General features: G+C 42.6%; 1 protein-coding gene across 1 annotated transcript in view; it reads left to right on the top strand.

Annotated features, from left to right (window-relative positions):
- Positions 1-21,058, top strand: part of ntrk3a (neurotrophic tyrosine kinase, receptor, type 3a) — a 193,639-nt gene that overhangs the window by 69,690 nt on the left and 102,891 nt on the right. The window contains exon 4 of the mRNA XM_068312056.1: positions 6,323-6,394. Within this exon, the coding sequence (XP_068168157.1) occupies positions 6,323-6,394 (72 nt within the window). The remainder of the gene's footprint in view (positions 1-6,322; positions 6,395-21,058) is intronic.

Here is a 21,058-nt window from a genome sequence, read left to right as displayed (position 1 = left end):
ATAGTTTTGCTCGGCAGGGGAGAGGCGGCGGGAGAAGTAGGCGCAGGGGTGGAGTTTCTGGTCGGAGATTGCCCTCTGGGAGAGGACGGCCCCAACCCCGACATCCGAGGCGTCCACCTCCACGACGAACTGCCGGTCTGGGTCCGGCATCCGAAGAATGGGGGCTGTGGTGAACCGTTCCTTGAGGGTGCGGAAGGCGGCGGCTGCCTCGGGTGTCCAGGAGAAGGAGACCTTTGAACTGGTGAGCGCAGTGAGGGGGGCCGCCACCGAACTGTAGTTGCGGATGAATCGCCGGTAAAAGTTGGCAAACCCCAGGAATCATTGCAACTGCTTTCGGGAGCTACCATGTGGCCTCCCTCCCCACAATACAGACATAGCCTGGAGCGAAGAAGACGTTGGCATTCCTCTGGGGCGAGGGAGGTGCGACCCAACTCCATTGGCTCCGACTCCTCCGACGGCCGGCCTGTCAAGGGAGGTGAGCTGGGAGTGTTCCGGCCGAATGAAGCTGATGACTGATGTCGAACGGCCTCCTGGCGCCTCTCCAGCCTCCGGACCTGGATGCTACGATCAATTCAGGTCGCCAGCTCAATGACCCCATCTAGTGAAGTAGGGACCTCGTGAGAAACCAGTTCATCCTTGATGTAACCCGCCAGGCCGTGAAGAAAAGTGGCAACCATGGCCGTAGAGTTCCAGCCGCTCTGACTGGCCTTGGTGCGGAAATCTATGGAGTAATCTGCCACCGTCTGGTTCCCTTGGCGCATGCCCAGTAGTCCCCGATCCGTCTCTGACCTGGAAGACCCCAAGCCAAAAACCTTGCGCAACTCCTCCGAAAAGAGCTGGAAGGAGGCACAGGCGAGAGACTGCCTCTCCCACTCAGCAGTGCCCCACAGTCGCGCCCGCCCCGTCAGGTGGTTGATGGTGAAAGCCACCTTGGCTTGTTCGGAAGCAAAGGTGCGGGGCTGAAGGGAGAACAGCAGGGAACAGTTTGTCAAAAAAGGACCACAGGTCTCAGGATCTCCTCCATACCGTTCTGGCGTTCCCAGCCGGGGTTCAGGAGCACATGTGTCGGCGTTGGAAGGGCGGACCCCAGAGGAGAAGGGACTGGGAACGTTCTGTGCCGCCGTGCACTCTGGTGGTGGTGGTGACCCTGTGCCGACCCCCATGACATCCAGACGGGCCAAGATGTTTGCAAAGGCAGCATCGAGCTTGCTCTCCAGGTTGGAGAAACGGACCTCATGCTCTCGGAGGACGTCAGTGACTGCAGTGTGGCCGGACACCTCTGGGGAAAGGGAGCTCGTACTGCCTGTGTGACTCGTGGAAGTGGGATTGTGTGCTGGGTCCATTACTGGCCAGATTGTACTGTCACGGGGTGCAAACAGGACCCAAGTGCAGCACAAAGAGGCAAGACAGGAGTTAAGTTCAACAGTGTTTATTTTCAGGCTGGGCGGAGTGGGAGTCAAACCTGGGTCTCCCAGGCGGCAGGCAGGTAACCGATAGGCCAGCGGCGCACACTGGAGACACGATGGATCACTCCAGAGAAAGGGAGCAGGCAGAGACGAGGTCAAGGGACGAAAGGCTAGTCAATTTACCGGGGCTGGAACAGGAGGCAGAGTCGTTGGACAGGCGAGGGTCAGGTTTACCGGCACAGAGAGACAAGGCAGAATCCGTGGACTAAGGGCGGGTAGGTTGGCTGGGACGCAGACGAGAGGCAGAGTCCAGGGACGAAACAGGTCGTGATCGGGCAGGCAATCCGGAGTAGCATGCTGGAGAGTAAGACATCGGTCGATTACAATCTGGCAGAGACTGAGTGTGAGACGTGGGTTTAAATACCAGACTGATTGCTGATGGGCTGTAGGTGTGGGTGATCAGCGGGAGGTGGTCAGGCTGGGAGGTAGGATAGTGGAAACTGTGGAGCAGACTGCAGGAATGGAGTGATCATGACAATGCCATACCCTCCATCATCTAGTGTTCATGCGTTGCTCCAGTCATTATGAACGTGACTGAATGTGTTTCAATGTCTTGTGGAAATCAATGTAGGCTCTTCAGATCCAAGCCTGTCAATTGTTTCTGGTTGAATGCGCATCTGTACAGAAATGTCATTAACAGAAAATTCATAAACAGAAAAGTGTGTGTGTGTGTGTGTGTGTGTGTGTGTGTGTGTGTGTGTGTGTGTGAGTGAGTGAGTGTGTCTTTGTGGCATTTTAAGAAGCCAATAAAAAAACTACTGCAGTGTCTAATTGAGGCAGACAAAACTGGTTGTTTTTTGTTTATTTTCTTATCCATATTAAAATTTGTACTCTTTCATTTATAAGTGAAATTAACATTTTTTGCAATGATATTGGCGGGGAGGACACAGGGGAAACTACACTGCAGTGAAATTAGCCTCACTTGTGTGCAGTTTGGTGATTTAGAATCATTTTTGCGTAACAACAGAACAGTTCTGCGGAGGCTCTCAGTCATTCAAGTTGATGTAACTCAAGAAAAGCAAAAAAAAACTTATGTCATTTCTCAAGTCATTACTTGGTTCCAGGAGTATGTTGAATTAATTGTCTCAGAGTTAAAACAGAAGTAACCTTTATGAATGCATTTCCAATATATTTGGTTAATTCAAATTTGTTTTAAGCTTACAAACAAATAAATTTGACTTTTCAATACAGTACAGCAAAAATCGAAATTTACAAATACAATTTGGTGATGTTTACCACATACTGCAGATGTTTTATTAATAAATAAATAATAAAATAAAAGCCTTTTTAAGTTGTAAAAAAAAGGAATTGTATATTATTTTGCAATAGTAAAAAATAATCTATTTTAAATAGACCAATATGCAATTTCATTCAGCAAATTTCCACATCAACATTTGACTCTGGCTGTTGTTGTTGGATGTGCTTAAAAATGCTTAAGAGCTCCTTGAAGTGTTTTCTTCCTCAAAGATCCTCAAAGGTTAAATTATAAGGAGCATTTTTATATAGATGGTGTAATAATCCTCCCCCTCTGTTCAGAGATGGTGTCTTTCAGGTACAGGTGCACTGCTGAGTCTAGTTCTGAGGTGTTGGACCTCTTATGTTTAGCCGTATGCTTCGAAAAGAGTTGTTTGGTCTCTCCAATCTACAAGTCACTGCAGTCTTCACTGCACTGGACAGACACTACATTACTCTGCTTGTGTCAGTCAGTGGGTCGTGGGAATAAAACAGAAGCTACTGGTTGGTATGGGTGGGTTTTCGGTACCATATTGAGATCTCCATATTGAGATTTCCATCTATTTAAAAGTGTAATGCACAGTCCAAGAAGGGCAAAAAAAGAAGAAACAGGTGTAGATGTGAAAAATTATAGTCTTCTCAAATGGATGGATGGATGGTATCCCACCCAACTTTCCACATAAGCCTGGTTAGAAATTAGCTGCCTTTTCAATTCTGATATTTTCTGTTACTCCAAACACAATTGCTCTTATGGTTTAATGCTTTCTCTGCCCTCTCAAACATGATTTATAGATATGGGATCAATTTGACCAGATATTGCTTTAAATAGAAATCTGTAGTTTGAACTGTTGAGTTGAAGTCGTTCTTTAGCTCTTCACAAATGTATCGCTGTATCACCCTTCTGTCTGTATCTGCTGCAAGACTAATCACTAGGTCCAATCACCTCTCTGTAAACTATCTTGTTTGTATGTATGTAGGAGAGTAAGAAAGAGAGAAAGAGAGAGATGTACACAGTAATGGAACAGCACACTCACATACCTCCACCTCTACAAATGCACAAATCTATGAGCAAGATAAACACAGTGCATAAATGCACACATAGCTTCTGACCTTCTCTCTTTTGTGACTCATTTTCTGTCAAAGCTCATTCTAAATTGTATAACACTCATGAACATGTGTACATGCACACTTGTGCACACACACACACGCGCGCGCACACACACACACACACACACTGAGGCCGTCCTATCCAGCCTTAATGTGGTCGCCCTGACCTTTCCAAGGGACATCCTCTAAAAGTAGAAAAGAATTGATGCGGGTGGAAGGCACATAGTTCTGCTCTGCAACTGTTAGCATTTATAACCTAGAGTAAGTGTGCCATTTAGAGGATACTTTCAGCACCATGAGTGTGTACATCTTTAGTAGCACAGGGTAAGGGAAACACTATTCCTCACTTGACACAGTTAGAGTGTCACTATATCCGATCGCCAGCTTTTCAGTAAAGACAGCTGTTCTTCATAAGATCACATTCATGATACTCTGTATAGACTTTCAGTCATCTAGGTAATGGTACAGTAGATCTGTATGTTTGATAAAAGCAACCGGACTTGTAGGCAAAGCTTGAATATGTGTCGTCTTAGGCTGCTGCAGTTCTGAACAACTGGTTGGGGCTAAGTTCCAACTATTTGCATTATAACCCACTAGCTGAGTATCTGCAACTCACCTATATATCTTAATGAGCTCACTTGAAAACCCACTACCTGTCAATGAAGGCCCCAACAATCAAGGCGCCCAACCAATCACGGCGCATCTGCCAGAAGGAATCATGTGACAATATGGAGTAAAGCATCAGGCAGCGAGGCATTTTGTTGAGGTCCAATGAATCCTGACATTGTCATCTTGGAATATGCCTGTTCAGGTCAGGTCTAGGTTCAGCAACAGTGTGTGTTCAAAGAATGAGATCAGCTGATTACCTGAATATACTGAATGACCAGGTTATTCCATCAATGGATTATTTCTTCTCCAAAGGCACGGGCATATTCCAAGATGACGATGTCAGGATTCATTGGGCTAAACTTGTGAGGGAGAGGTTCAGGGAGCATGAGACATCATTTTCATACATGGATTGGCCACAACAGAGTCCAGACCATAAACTCATTGAGATTATTTGAAAGAAGAATCTCAATGAGTGCTAGTTATGGCTTTACATAGTGGTCAGACCCCCATCATCATAAATGCAAGATATGAAAAAAAAATCACATCACTGGATGGAAATAACTCTTGTGATATTGCATTAACTAATTAAAACAATATCCCAGTTAATGCATGCAGTAATCAAAGCATGCTTGGCCATTTTTTTTTGGCCAGGCAGTGTATTTGTTCAGAGGCAGAAGTAAAGTTCTAAGAAAAGAGAAAAACAAAAACAGGGTCCGATTGTGCTAGAAACATGGAGGACAGCAGGAGGCAAAACCCCCCCCCAAAAACTCAGCTTCCCATGTAGAACTAGGACACGGGTATTTTGTCAGTGTTTGATTGACATGTTGTCAAAGTAAATATTTTGATAAGCTGCATCTCTCCACTGACTCAGAGAGGACATCCTTTCACCAGCACCATGCTTTGTCCTCATCATGGCCCAGTGTTGTAAGTCTGTTATGTGTTGCACCACTTCTGCTGAACTGAAAAGACAACAATAACATCTGGGATTCTTTTTCTTGTTCTCATTTGTGGTCTCAAATGACCTTAGGTCATCCTCTCTTCTCTCTGTTCTTTCTCTTTCACTCACTTTCTTTTATGTCCATCCCTCCCTACCTTCCTACACTCTGTCTTCCCTTGTTTAACTCCTAGCTGAAAAGGACAGTAAGTGCTAAAGTGTGAGTCTAAAAGAAGACGTTACAAAAATGATGAAAAGAAGAAAATTCAGCACTTTGTTATTGTGTGTCAAATGTACTTTGTTAGTTTGGAATATACAAATTTAGAAAACTAAAATTGATATGTTTCATCTTTGTATTCTTATTGATCATCAGGTGAAGTATCATATGTGCTCATTGATTTTTTTTTGGGGGGGGGCAATTTTTTCTGCATGCTAACTGGTTTGCCCACAAGAAAAAGATCAACGCGTATGCTCCACAAATGGGTAACTGACAGCGACGGCCCACGGGCCAACCAAACGTCCCCTGTGGCCTGCAAAATATAACAGAAGTATAAAAAATGGATGCATCTAATGTTACTTACTTCAATCAGCTTGTCAATTTATTGGTTTATCGCTGAAAGTCCATAGTTTTTCATCCATTCATTTTTCTGCATCAGTTTTCTTTTTGTAATCTGATCAAGTATTGATTGTGAAACAACAGGACCTCTAGATACTGTATGTCAAAGCGGAGCTATTGCATTTGTGTTCAGTGTTTTGAAATGACGTGGTTATGGGTAAATAACCAGATTATATAGAGAAGGTGAAAGTCTTGACTGAAATGTCTTCGAACCTAAAACATAATCCAGTTGATCAAAGGAAACCTTCAGGGATCACCAGGACCTGTAAGAGGAGAATCTGCACCAACTTTCTTCCTCATTTCCGGGCTTGTCCTCACATTTGTTGTCACCCGTTTCTCTCTCCTTCTCTCCCTCAGAAACCTGTCAAAGAACCCCATGTTGGCCACTTTGTCCTGGCAGATCTTTGAACATTTGCAGCTCTTTGAACTGTAAGTCGATCATTGTCTTCCATAATAGTTTAACTTTCATACCATACTGTTTTACTGTCATTGGTGGACAAAACAAAGATAAAAGCTGTTATGGTAGGTCAAAAGGTAGAAGTTTATGTCCAATGCACACTCACACATTGACTGAACATATATGGGGAGCCCCAAAGAAGATACGCTTTACCAAAGTAGTTCTGTTTCAATGTACTTAATCTGCTCCACAGCTCTAACCTGTTAAGTTAAACTGAATTTCTGAACCTACAATGCAACAAATAAGAGAAGCAGATGTCAGGTTGAAAAATACCATCAATTTCTTTCTTAAATTAATGGCAAAAGGAAACAACGTGAGGCTGTTGCACCACCAACAAGATAACTTGGAGAACAGTAGACAAAACATATGAAACATCTGCAAGTCACAGATACAGCATGGAGGTGTGTGTGTGTGTGTGTGTGTGTGTGTGAGAGAGAGGGAGAGAGAGATGAAAAGTTAGTAATTCCTTTTTTTAATAGCTGTAATAGATATAGTAGATGTCTTCAGTTAGGTTCCATACTACACACTCGTGAGGAACTTTTATGTAGCACTTTGCTATCATTAGGTAGACACACACACACATACACACAGTTATGTCCCGGTCTAGGGGAACCTTTGACATAACATGCTTGTGTGCTTCCCCCGTCTTCTCACCACAAGAAAGACCAGCGACATCAGTAAGCCAAGTTAAAAAAAAAAAAAGTTTTTATTTTCCTCAGAGGGAGAACAGGTGCCAACATAACAAAAAATATCCTAAATCAACCCTACCTTCCTAACAAAAGAAAAGGGAAATAAATAACAATTTACTAACCTACCTAACTTAAAACAGGAGAAAAGGGTAAAAAGAAAACGGCTTCTCCCTCCTACCAACTGCTCAAATGGTCTACCAATTATGTACAACTATTTACAAAGATATGCGTAAGCTTACACACGGTTAGAGAACTTCACAGAATCACCACAGGGCACAAACTATCTGATCACTACAATAACTACTGCAACAGTTCAGCAAGATGGCGTTTCTTGACGGTGGGAAGGCTGGAGAGGAGGCAGAGTGCAGTCGGCGGGCTGTTCAAATAGGTCAGGGGGCCCACCCCCTGACCAATCGCGCAGCAGCAATCAGGCGAGCAAGCCAATGAGCGGACACCACCTGCTCCTAATTCCCTCATTCACAAAAAGAAGACACACAAACCAAGGAGAGTGACAACGCTGCAGCACAACACATACACAACAGTACATGATGACCCGTGAGGTCATAATAACACACACACACATACAAAGGGTACTGTGAGTGTGTGGTGTTTTTCTGCTTAGATAATTCCTGTTCTCATTAAACAGTAGCATGCCTGCTGTTCACGGTGCTGAAATCCTCTGCTGCCAACAGGACTTGTGATTCTCCATCACTCTGTTGGGATGGGAACATCTCAAGTGGTGCCAGTTCTGAGTGGACTAAAAGCGAAATTGCATTTTTCTTATTCCCGTATTGTCAACTGTTGTATGCTAGTATTTAAATAGCCTGTGGATTCATGACCTATGCTACTGATTATTGCTCTTATGTGGACGTAGGAGGGTGTGACTGATACTGACCAATCAGAACTTACTTCTTCTTTCTTCTGGTTTTTTAATTTGTTTTCTCTCATGTAACAAATATATCAATAAAATAACCATCCAGATATAGCTGTAGCTTTTTATATTGTGACATGTTACGTTGTTGCCTATTTTTTAAGCTCCACACCTTGCTTTGCAGAGGCAGGGTTTATCAGTAGCTTAGAAAAGAAGAGAATGCTGGCTTCTGCGTCCGTTGGCTTGTAGGACAAAATGCCACTAAGGCTTGAGAATAATGGGCTCATTAGAATCTGAATTCTGTTTTACAGGCTAATAGAGATTCTTCTATCTTAGTACAACATGTTCACTCCAGTGTTTGTGTTGTTTGCTTTAAATCATGGAATTAATGGTTTCAGTTGAACAGTAGCTTATTGTGAGCCTGCAACACTATTGACAAGACAATCAATTTTAAAAGGATCAATTAGCGTATAAGTTTTAGTGAGATGTGGCAATGAATATAGTGCTGATAGATTAACCTCAGTAGTGTCTTCAGTGGAGGAGGAGGTAGAGGGGGAGGGGGATACAGCATTGGATACAACATCATCAGATTTCTAGTGTCTTTTTTCTACAAGTGTGCGTAATAAATATTCACATTTTATAAAATATTTGTCTGATGATGGTTTTAATGAAAGAGGGTTATGTGTTCAGTTTCAATGTCATATGTCAAAGCAAAGTGTGGGGTGAGTGGGTTTATATACACTTTGACAGAAACCAATTCACTATTAATGAGATGAATGCAGACCAGCAATTATTTTGTCTTTATGAATATTAAAATCACTGACAATAATTACTTTATCTGTTTCAAGGACTGAACTAGAAAGAAACAGAATTCAACTAAAAAGATTTGTATACAGACAGTACAGTACATTATAACAAATACTACCGGGAACCCGTGGAAATTCCACGATAAAACAATAATATCAGACTTCATACCAAACATATGAAAAGAATAAAGAAGCTACCTTGTTCTATGGAGCAAGATAGATAGTAAAAAAAATGGTAAAATGCCTATTTTAGATGTATTCAGTTAAAGTAGCAAGGCCCCAACTTTCTTTTGGTTTGCGATTTTCCTTTTGTGCTTGGCATTCATTGACTCTGACTAAGTAGTACTTAGTTCTTTTTGTGACGCAATCCTTTCCTCTCTTTCAGCTGGAGTTTCACGCAGAATACATTGCCATTTTCTGTCAAGTTCCCTCTCTTTGCGTTTGCTACAAAAAACATAAAAAAGAGTAAAAGCCATGACACTCTGGATGACTGGGAACAGCATTAACTCATTTATTTATTTGATAACTAATGACAGATCTTTGGTTGATAGGCTTTAACTCACTGAATGTATAACATACTTTTTGTATAGCCCACCTTTCTTTTTCTTGGCGATTTTCCTTTTTTGCTTGGCATTCATTGGCTCTGGCTAAGTAGTAATTCTCTTTTTGTGATCCAATCCTTTCCTCTCTTTCAGTCGGAGTTTTACTCAAAATTTGTTGCCGTTTTCTGTCTCGTTTCTGCTGTTTGGACTGTCTGTTCAAAAACATGAAATTGTGGGAACAGTTATGTAAACTGGGAAGTCCAGGTATAGTTATTTATTCTCCTAACAGCAGATGCCTTACGCCTTATTGTTCAAGTGATTTCTTCTGGCAGATTGGTTGGGCACCGTGATTGGTAGGGCGCTTGATTGACAAGTAGTGGGTGGAGTTGGTGACAGCATGACACTGAGACTTTTCAAGTGAGCTTATTCAAATATATAGGTGGGGAAATAGTTGGCTGTATTGTTTTCCAAATTGGGTGTGCCATATTATATTAAGGTTTTCAGGTGAGGTGAAATCAGCTACATCCTGATGAAGCCAGGTTTCAGTTCAACACAATAATAAAGCCAAACTCCAGCTGAACAACATGACAGACATGTGATCGGGGACAAAGCAGATCGCTGGTAGCAAAGGGAGACAAAGACAACCATCAGGCGGTTTGGAGAGAACCAATGAGCTGAACGGTGTCTTTAACAGGTTCAGCTCACCGCCATCTGTCTCCCTCTCACATCTCACCCCCCACACTCCCCCATCACATCCCCTCTATCTCATCCTCCACTGAAAACACTAGCAACCTCCCCCAGCAGCACCCGCCCCCACATGAGAGTGACTACGAGCCAGGTTAGGAGACAGCTGGAGAGACTCCATCAGAGGGAGGCTGCTGGACCCGATGGTATCAGCCCCAGGATCCTGAAAACCGGTGTCTCCTGTCATCACTCACATGTACAACCTGAGCCTTAGTCAGAAGAGAGTCCCGGTGTTGTGGAAGATGTCCTGCTTGGTTCCTGTCCCAAATATGGCCCCATCAGAGTTAAATGATTACCAACCAGTTGCCCTCACGTCCCATCTGATGAAGACGTTGGAGAGACTGGTCTTGGCTAACCTGAGGCCACAGGTGAAGGAGCTGCTAGACCCTCCACAGTTTGCTTACCAGTCCCACTTGGGAGTTGATGACTCCGTCATCTACCTGCTGCAGAGAGCTCATTTGCATCTGGATTGTGGGGGCAACACTGAAAATCACTTTCTTCGATTTCTGTGGTGTTTTAAACACTATTCAACCAAGGCTGCTGAGGGAGAAGCTGCAGGGGATGGGTGTCTACACCTCCACTGTTTCTTGGATCAGTGACTGCCAGGTAGTCACTGGACAGTGTTCTGTGTGACACAGTGGTTGGTAATACAGAGGCTCCACAGGGGACTGTACAGTCGCCTTTCCTCTTCACATTGTACACAACTGACTTTCATCTACAGAAGTTCTCTGATGACTTGGCTCTTGTTGGGTGTATAAGTGAGGGGAGGGGAGTACAGGGCTATGGTGGATGACTTTTTTGTGGAGTGGGCTGGATGCAATCACTCGAGGTTGAACGTCAACAAGACCAGAGAGATGGTGATCGAATTTAGGACGAAGAGGAGCAATTATAGACTGGATTGAAAATACAACACTGACGCTGTCTACAGGAAGGGGATGAGCAGACTCTACTTCCTGAGGAAACTGAAATCCTGTACAACAAGCTCTAACACAGTGGTTCTTAACCTGGGTTCCATCGAACCCTAGGGGTACTTCAGAGTACCAACAATAACTGTATTCTACAGAATAATGCATTAAATGATGGGAATGATGATAATGTATTTAAATTTCCCCCCAAAATCTCTATGTAACATATACTTATGTCTTAAATTTAAATTAAAAAAAAAATTACTAAAGAAGGGTTCGGTAAGTGAGCATATGAAACCAGCAGGGTTTGGTACCTCCAACAATGTTAAAAACCACTACTCTAACATAGCAGAGTGCCACCGCAGTCTGATGTGTAGGTGTTGTTACGGTTGCACAAGGAACCAGGTGCGAGAGTTCAGAAGTCAAAATCCTAATCCTTCAATCAGTCCAAATTCAAATGCCAGGAAAAACTCAGAGCTTACAATAACAGTGGGATATCCAAAAATCGTTGTCGAACAGGCAAGAGGTCAAAACCGAAACAAGAACAGACAAGGCAAGGCTAAACTTGTGGTTGTACAGAAGGTGGTCAGGTAAAACAGTAAACAATTGGCATACACGATACTCTGCTACAAGGGGTTACTGAAAAACGCTGTGAAAGCACTGAACAGAAAAGACACGCATTAAATAGGCAGGCCAGGGTGTTAAATTGGCCTCAGGTGAAACATGACAAATTAATTAACTATGGGGAGAACTAAACGAACGAACTGGAAACTATCGAAACAAATCAGGAAAAACAAACCAGGTGCAACAAATCACTAAATGTGACAGAACAGAAAATGATAAGAACTGAACCCATAAAATAACATACAAAAGCAAGACAGACACAGACCATCACAGTACCCCCCCCTAAGGAAATGGCTCCTGGCGTTTTCACCTCCCGGGCAACGGGTGATCCCTGTGAAACTCTCTGATCAGAGACCTGTCCAAAACGAAACGAGAAGGAACCCAGCTTCGATGTTCCAGTCCGTACCCCTCCCAGTCAATAAGGTACTGGACTCCCCTTCTCCGGCGACGGCAGTCCAAGATGGCACGCACCACATAGGTCTCACCACCGTCGATGACACAGGGGGGTGGTGGGGAGTCTGGACCAGAACTCAGGTGGTGGGTTACCACAGGCTTTACTCTGGAAACATGAAAAGTGGGATGAACCTTGCGCATAGTTGGCGGAAGTTTCAGTGTAACAGTTGTAGGACTAATCACACGAACAATAGGAAAAGGGCCAATAAACTTGGGGAAAAGCTTACGAGTACCCCCCCGGATAGGAATGTCCCTGGCAGACAGCCACACTCTTTGTCCCACCCAATAGGTGGGGGCAGGCCTGCGTTTACGGTCAGCCAGTCGTTTCATACGTGCCGCTGCTCTCAAAAGAGACTGAGGGGCTACCGTCCAGGTACGTCGGCAGCGTCTGATGAAGGCCTCGGCCAACGGCACCGCAATTGCCTCCTCCTGGCTAGGAATAGCGTAGGCTGATACCCCAAACAACATTCAACACTGTTTTGCCTGCTCAGTCTGGCCATTAGGGTGGTAACCGGAGGTGAGACTGACAGAGGTACCTAGAGAGTTACAAAATGCCTTCCAAAATTTAGCTGTAAACTGAGGACCACGATCTGAAACAGTGTCCATGTAAACAAACAACGTGTTGTATGAGCAGTGAGGCAGTTTCTTGTCCAGAAGGGAGTTTGGTCAACAGAACAAAATGGATGGCTTTGGAGAACCTGTCCACTATGGTAAGTATGGTGTCATTATGATTGGATGGAGGTAGACCAGTAATAAAATCTAGGGAAATGTGGGACCACGGGCGATGAGGTGTGGGTAGTGGTTGGAGCAGACCAGAGGGGTGCTGATGAGAGTCTTTACCTTGGGCACAGACTGAACAGGTAGACACAAAATCACGAACATCCTTCTTCAGGTCAGGCCACCAAAACCTTCTAATAATGAACTTAAAGGTACGGTAAACCCCTGGATGACACGACAGTCGTGACACATGACACCACTTCAGAACCTTTTTACGCATGGAAATAGGCACAAACAAACAATTTACAGGACAGTTGCTAGGAGCACCCCCATCCCCTTGGGCCGCTTTCACATGATCATCTATGTTCATAGACACAGCGCTGGCGAAGACTTCGGGCCTTAGGATGGTGTCCTCTGAAGGGGGAGGTCCATATTGATCGTACCATCGGGACAAGGCATCCGGCTTGACGTTCTTCTCCCCTGGACGATAAGCGAGATGAAAGTTAAAGCGAGCAAAAAACATAGCCCACCTGGCTTGACGAGGATTAAGTCTCTTGGCTGTTTGAAGGTATTCCAGGTTCTTATGGTCGGTCCAGACCAAGAATGGATGTTGAGCGCCCTCTAGCCAATGTCGCCACTCCTCCAAGGCCAACTTGACTGCCAGCAGTTCCAGGTTGCCGATATCATAATTCCATTCCGCTGGGCTGAGGCGGCGAGAGAAGAAGGCGCATGGGTGAACCTTATTGTCTGAACGTGCTTTCTGAGAGAGAACTGCCCCTACCCCCACATCCGAAGCATCGACCTCGACAATAAATTGGACCTCCGGGTCTAGGTGGATGAGAATGGGAGCAGTAGTAAAACGTCTTTTCAGTTCCTGAAATGCCTCATCTGCCTCCTTTATCAAACAAAACCGGGTCTTGGTGGACGTGAGGGCAGTTATAGGAGCAGCCACCGAGCTATAGTTCCTTATAAAATGTCTGTAAAAGTTAGCAAAATCCAAGAAACGCTGGAGTGACTTACGGTCAGCTGGTGGAGGCCACTCTGAAACCGTATTAACCTTGGCAGAGTCCATGCTAATGCACCCGGTTGCAATGTTGAACCCCAGGAAGGAGGTGGATATGATGTGAAACTCACACTTTTCAGCCTTGACGAACAGCCTGTTCTCCAGCAGTCTTTTTTATTTTTATTTTTTATATATATATTTTTTTTCAGAACAAACAAATATCAAACAAGAAGCAAAAAAAAATTAAACATTAACGTAACAGGACAGGACTAGACTAAGAAGAAAAAAACCAAAAAAAATACAAAGCAAGGGGTTTTTAATAAAGAACAGAATAATAATAGGAAGAAAAAAAATATAAGAAAATATAAGAAAAAAAATTATATGTATATATATGTATATATATATATGTATATATATATATATGTACATACATACATACTCACACCATACATGGATACATGCATATACACATGCACATATCCATATATACATATATACAGTATAAACATACAGATACACACATACATACACATATACACATACCCATTTTAACATAGATCAAGCAAAGGAGGAGCATTTCTGGGAGATATATCTTTTCAGGTCTCTCCATAGTTCTACAAACTTAGTTTTTTGCAACTTCAATGTATCAGTAATCCTTTCCATTACATAAATTTCATGTATTATATCAAACCAATTCTCGATACAGGGTGCACTAGGCTTAAGCCAGTTTCTAGTAATTGACTTTCGTGCTGCAATACTCAATATACCAAACAGATACCTGGCTTCTTTATTCATAGATGTAGATGGCAAAAAACAAAAACAAAAAACATAGCTTGTCCCACTTGAATGCTATGGTAGGTCCGAATATATTCACCAATTCTATATGTATCTGTTGCCAGAAGGAATTTATTTTTGGGCAAGCCCAAAATATATGGTAGTGGTTGGCTTCCAGAGAACCACTATTCCTCCAAGAGCTGGCGGAGCCTGAGTGGTGGCGCTTCTGGACAGGTGTAATAAAATATCTACCGATCATCTTCCAACCAAATGTCCTCCACTGGGGCGAGCTTGTAATTGACCATTGAAATTCACATTGTCTAACCCAATCTTCCTGTGCAATACTGGTATTTGCCTCCTGTTCCCATTTTTGCTTTATATATACCGTATATATTGCTTTATATATAGGTGGTGTTTGTTTCTTCCAACCCTTGAAGACCTTTGTATATTCTTGATAATATTTTATGCCCAGAGTCTGCCCCATAGACACTAATAAAAACTTTCAGTATATTATTTTCAAATGTTTTATGGCCTTTTTTAAAAACATTGTCTATATAATGATGCAACTGAAGATATCTGTAGAAGTCATGATTATTTAGCCCATATAATCCTTTCAATGTCTCGAAATCATTTATTGTCCCTTGTTTAAAGAAAGTGCAATATGACGAAAGACCCTGCTCAGCCCAAGCCTTATAAACTGCATCCAATTTATTGGGAGTAAAATCTATATCGTAGGGGCATTAATGCAAAATTTTTATTTCATCTATCAAGTTATACTTATTGATGGTCATCATCCAAGTTTTCATTGATAAATTGATCCACCTATTGCCCTTTTCCATTATGTTTTTAATGAGTCTTTTATCTCCTAACCTGGCCTCAATTGGTATCAGCCCAGACATGTTCTTTTCCATGTCTTTCCACCTTGCTTGATACTGAGAATTAAACCAGCAAACTAAAAACCTCAGCTGGGATGAGATGTAATAATTCTTTAGGCATGGGAGTGCAAACCCTCTTTTTTTTGGCCAATTGGAGAGTTTGAAATCCAATCCTAGGTTTCTTCCCTTGCCAAATGAAGTGTGAAATCAGTTTATCCCATTCCTTGAAGTGTTTATCTGTAATTTCAATTGGAAGAGTTTGAAACAAATATAACATTCTGGGCAGAATATTCATTGACAATATCTCAATCCTTGACTCAAAGCTTAGTATGGGTAATACGTTCCATCTTTTGGTATCTTCTTTTATTTTCTGAATTAACACTTTAAAATTTAGTGCATATAATTTTGTTAGATCTTTTGGAATATTGACCCCTAGATATCTTACACAATTCAAATTCCAATTGAAGTCAAAGCCAGTTTTTAAAATTTGGCTAGGTTTATAGTTGAAACTTAAGATTTGAGTCTTTGAAATATTTAATTTATATCCTGAGACAGAGCCAAAAGCATCAAGGAATGACATTAGCTTTAAAATGGAACTTTCTGGGTTTGATAAAGTAATTAGGACGTCATCCGCAAATAAAGAAATTTTATGTTGTTGAGGTGACATTTGTATACCTATAATATTTTTATCTTGATTAATACCTTGGCTTAGTCCTTCGATAAATAGGGCAAACAGAAGTGGGCTCATAGGGCATCCCTGTCTGGTGCCCCTCTCCAGATTAAATGAGTTTGATATTGATCCATTTACTTTTATCGTAGCTGTTGGACTTTTATACAAAGCCTTTATGATATTTATAAAAGTCTGGTGAAGTCCAAAATGCCCCAGAAGTCTATATAGAAATTTCCAATTGACCCGATCGAATGCCTTTTCCGCATCAAGACTCAATAGAACCGCCTCTATGTTATTTTCATTAATGTATTCAATTAAATGTAGTGTTCGGCGGATGTTATCTTGAGTCTGTCTTTGCTTTATGGATCCCGTCTGATCCAAACTAATTATCTGCGTCAGAATATTTTCTAATCTTTTGGCCATAATGTGGGTGAAAATCTTGTAATCTTGGTTTAGAACACTTATCGGCCTATAGCTTCCACATTCTAGTTTATCTTTACCCTCTTTAGGTATCAAGGATATCACCGCTTCACTCCAAGAAGGGGGAATCAAGCCAGTCTTAAGCACATAGTTAAATGTTTGCTTCAATTTAGGTATCAATAAATCTCTAATTTCAATGTACCACTCTGAAGGGAATCCATCTGGTCCAGGTGACTTATTTGGTCTTATCTTTGAGATTGCCTTTTGAATTTCTTCCTCCTTAATTTCATTAATTAGGCATTTATTTTGTTCAACTGAAACTGTAGGTATTCTTATCTGATCAAAAAAGTTGTCAATCTTTGTCCCATCCAGCCTGGGTTGCCTGTATAACTCCTTATAATACCATTTAAATAACCGTTGGATATCCTCTAGTTTACAGCATATAGAATCTGTCGCGGGGTCTTTTATTTTGTAAATTGTGTTTTCTGCTTGTTGCTTTTTTAATCTGTATGCGAGTAGCTTTGTCGATTTTCCTCCTGCTTCATTATATCTTTGTTTTAAAAAAATCATCTTTTTCTAATATAATTCAAGTAATTCGAGTATTTCATTAATTTCATTCTTTCATTCATTTTATCAATTTCCCTTTTAGGTGTTCCTGTGCATTGTTCTCTTATGTTGAGTTTGTAATTCCTGCAAGTCTTTTTGAAGTTGGTCATATTTTTCTTTTCTCTGTTTCTTCAATTTTGATGAGTAACCTATGATCTTCCCCCTAAGAACCACCTTACAAGCATCCCAGAGTATAAGTGGTGACACTTGTCCATTGTCATTTTCGGTGAAGTAGTCTGTAATGTCCCTTCTTATTTGCTTCTTCATTTCATTTAAAATGCCCGTATTTAACCTCCAGATAGTGTTCTTCTTGTCAGGTCCCAACATCAGCTCCATATAGACTGGGGCATGATCTGACAGGTCCATGGTTCCGATATTACAATCTTTCACCCTAAACAATTCTCTTTGAAATGTAATTAAATAATCAAGTCTAGAATAAACAGAGTGAGGGTGAGAAAAAAAAGTATAATCTTTCTTAGTTGGATTCAAATCTCTCCATATATCTGAGAGTCCAAGCTCTCTCATCATTATTCTTATATTTTTAGTAGTTTTTGGGACTCAGATTGTTAGGGTTTTGAGGTGTCAAATTTCATGTGAAGTCTGACATTAAAGTCCCCTCCCCAGATGAGGATACCTTGAGCTTCGGAGCTCATCAAATCAAAGATATATTTGTTAAATTTGCAATCAGAACCTGGGGGCACATAAACATTTAAAAGAGTAACCAAAATACCTTTTAGAACCCCTCTGACCAGTACAAATCTCCCATCTCAGTCTTTTTTTTCAAATATGCATTCAAAATTTAATTTAGTGGAAATTAGTATTGCTACTCCTCTTTTTGAACCCTTTTTACATGAAGATGAATGCTAGTTAAATCTCCATCTCTTAAGTTTTTCATGTTCTGGTTCTGTGAGATGGGTTTCCTGAAGGAAGGCTACATCTACAGTATGTCCTCCTTTTTCAATTTTGACATTATTTTGGATCTTTTAATCGGATCTCCCAGTCCGTTTACATTATAGGTAATTATCTTAACTGACATTTTGTGTCTTTAAATATACTTTATTCTGCTTCATTTCTGTATGTAAAAATAATATTTCACCCCTTGAGCTACTATAAACAATAATAAAAACATAAACATAAACCATTAACTCAAAAGCTAAAAAAAATAAACTTCATGTCCATATTGACTTCCAAAAGAAAGGCCTCTTTTACAGCCTTATCACTCAGATGGGATAAGAGTGTTGAGGGAAAGTCTCTACCTCCTTGTTGAGGGAGAGGGCCCTCTTTAGCCCTACAGCTAATATATAGGTCCATGGTGTCCAGCATGGGGCGTCCCGACCACTAATTTGATCTATTGATGCCTTTAATGTCTTTTATACTCAGTTAATGGCCCAGCTCTGGGGACGTAGAAGAAATAATTTAACTGTTTGTAGATCTTTCGCAGCAAAAGTTCAATACTTATCAAATATCCTGCCGTCGGTAAGCCTGGAGCCTCTCCCTGAATCCCTGACCGGAGCCTGGATCAGTCCGATCTCTTCGTTTTCCTATGGTCTGCCAAGTGAGTCGAGTGATTTGATCCAGAAGTGAACTTTGTTTCTTCAGGACCGTCACCGGTATCCCTTTCTCTACCATGTCCGCCGTCGCCTCTTCCGCCGAGTTGTACATCACTGTTCCTTCCTTATAGAACACTCTCATTCTGGCTGGGAACGGAGTTTGAAATCTTACGTTTCTGTCCTTCAACATGGCTTTCACTTCTCCGTATTCCCTCCGCTTCCTCCTCACCTCCGGCGAGTAGTCGTTGTCCAGGTATATCTTATTGCCTTGGAAATCGAATCCCTTCTTCTGCCAGGCCCGTTTAATCACATCCTCCTTCATTCTGTAACTTAAAAACTTGACGACTACTGATCTTGGAGGGGCATCAACTGGAGGTTTTGACGGTAGCGCTCGATATGCTCTCTCAATGTTTAACAGAGTAGACGGAGGTAACTCCAGCCCTTTCATCAACATGTCTTCAACAAAAATAATCAATGAGGTCGCGTTTTCTTCTTTTCCTTCTCGTACCCCATATATTCTTACATTATTCCGTCGCGATTGCCTCTCTAAGTCGGTCATTTTAGCATCCATTTGTACCTGTAGTTTCATGAGTTCGGTCACCACTTCCTCCGTCGTTTGGATGCGAGCTTCGGCCACGTTCATTCGGCTTTCTGTTTCTTTATTTCTTTCATTTATTTTATTTATTTCCTCTCGTATGCCCTTCAGTTCTTGACCGGTAACTTTCCTGAAGTCCCGTAATTCCTTCAAAATCCCAGTGTCATGGTTCGGTCTTCTTTCAGCCTCCTGCGAAGTAGCTTCCTCTGTGTTGCTGATGCTACTAGCTTGAGTAAATTCACCTTCTTCTTCTTCGTCAGTTTCCTGACTTTTCCCACGATTTCTCTTCCCTTTTTTAGGCATATTTACCAGCCCGTGTTCTTATCACTTGCCTTGGCTCGTTTTCCTCTCACAATCGAGTTTGTACGGGCTACTTTAATAGTTACTGTTAATTGTTACAGCAATCTTTTTAACACCTGTCTTACATGTTCAATGTGTTCCTCTGTGGACTTCGAAAAGATCAAAATGTAATCCAGATAAACACAAAGTGGTTTAACATGTCTCAAAGCACATCATTAATAAGAGCTTGAAAAGTTGCGGGAGCATTAGACAGCCCGAACGGCATCACCAGATACTCCCAATGCCCTGTTGGTGTGTTGAATGCAGTCTTCCACTCATCCCCCTCCCTTATACGCACCAGATGGTAAGCGTTACGTAGGTCCAGCTTCGTGAAGATGGTGGCTCCCTGGAGCATCTCGAAAGCTGTGGACATGAGAGGGACGGGGTACCGGTTCTTGATGGTGATGTCATTCAAACCACGGTAATCAATGCAGGGTCTGAGGGAACCGTCCTTCTTACCCACAAAGAAGAACCCAGCCCCAGCGGGTGACGATGAGGGTCTGATGATCCCAACAGCCAGCGACTCATTCAGGTATCTCTTCATGGCCAGGTGCTCTGGACGGGAGAGACAGTACAGGTGACCCCTAGGAGGCACTGTCCCGGGTTTCAGGTCAATACAACAGTCATAAGGTCTGTGAGGAGCTAAACAGGTCGCACAAGACTTACTAAAGACCAGTTTCAGGTCCTGGTAAACCTTAGGAACCTGATCCAGACAAGGAATCTCCTGCCCCTGAGGAGCAAGAACATGATTATTAGCATGCACAAGACAAGATTCAAGACAAAACGGGCTCCAGCCCTTAATTTCATGTTTTCCCCAGTCCATCTGAGGGTTGTGTTTGTTCAGCCAGGGATGGCCCAGCACCACGGGGGAGTGTGGCGACTCAATTAGATTGAATTCGATCCTCTCCTGATGATTCCCTGAAGTGTTCAGCTTAAGCAGAGTGGTTGAGTGGGTGATACGGTCAATTCTCTGACCGTTAAGGGAGTTTACCACCAGTGGATGCGCTATTCCCTACCTGATGACTGCCCCCTATCCATGAAGTTGGCCCCTGCGCTGGAATCCACCAGGGCCGAGGTTTTCTTGTCTCCCCCACTCCACTCCAAAGTGACAGGCAGGCACGTTCTGTTCTTGGAGGAGGTCACAACAGGAAGTACGCCCACTAGTGCTCCTCTCCTCACTAGTGAGCGCTGCCTTTTACTGGGCACCCGGCGGTAAAGTGTCCATGCTTTCCGCAGTAAAAGCAGGCACGTTCCCTTAATCTCCTCTCTTTCTCCTCCCTGGTGAGACGGCCCCGGTCCAAATGCATGGGTTCCCCCTCTGAAGGAGAACGTGTTCGGTCACCTCGATCTGGGGAGGTCTGTCCTGACAATGTTCGAGGAGTAGAACGACCCCGAAAACTGCTGGAGCTGGTTAAGCGTTTTCTCTCCTCAAAACGCGAATCCCCCCGAATAG

Source organism: Antennarius striatus, chromosome 4 (genome assembly GCF_040054535.1).
Source record: "Antennarius striatus isolate MH-2024 chromosome 4, ASM4005453v1, whole genome shotgun sequence".
NCBI lineage: Eukaryota > Metazoa > Chordata > Actinopteri > Lophiiformes > Antennariidae > Antennarius > Antennarius striatus.
Note: the sequence above shows the minus strand (reverse complement) of the source record. Positions and strands in the feature narration are given on the sequence as shown.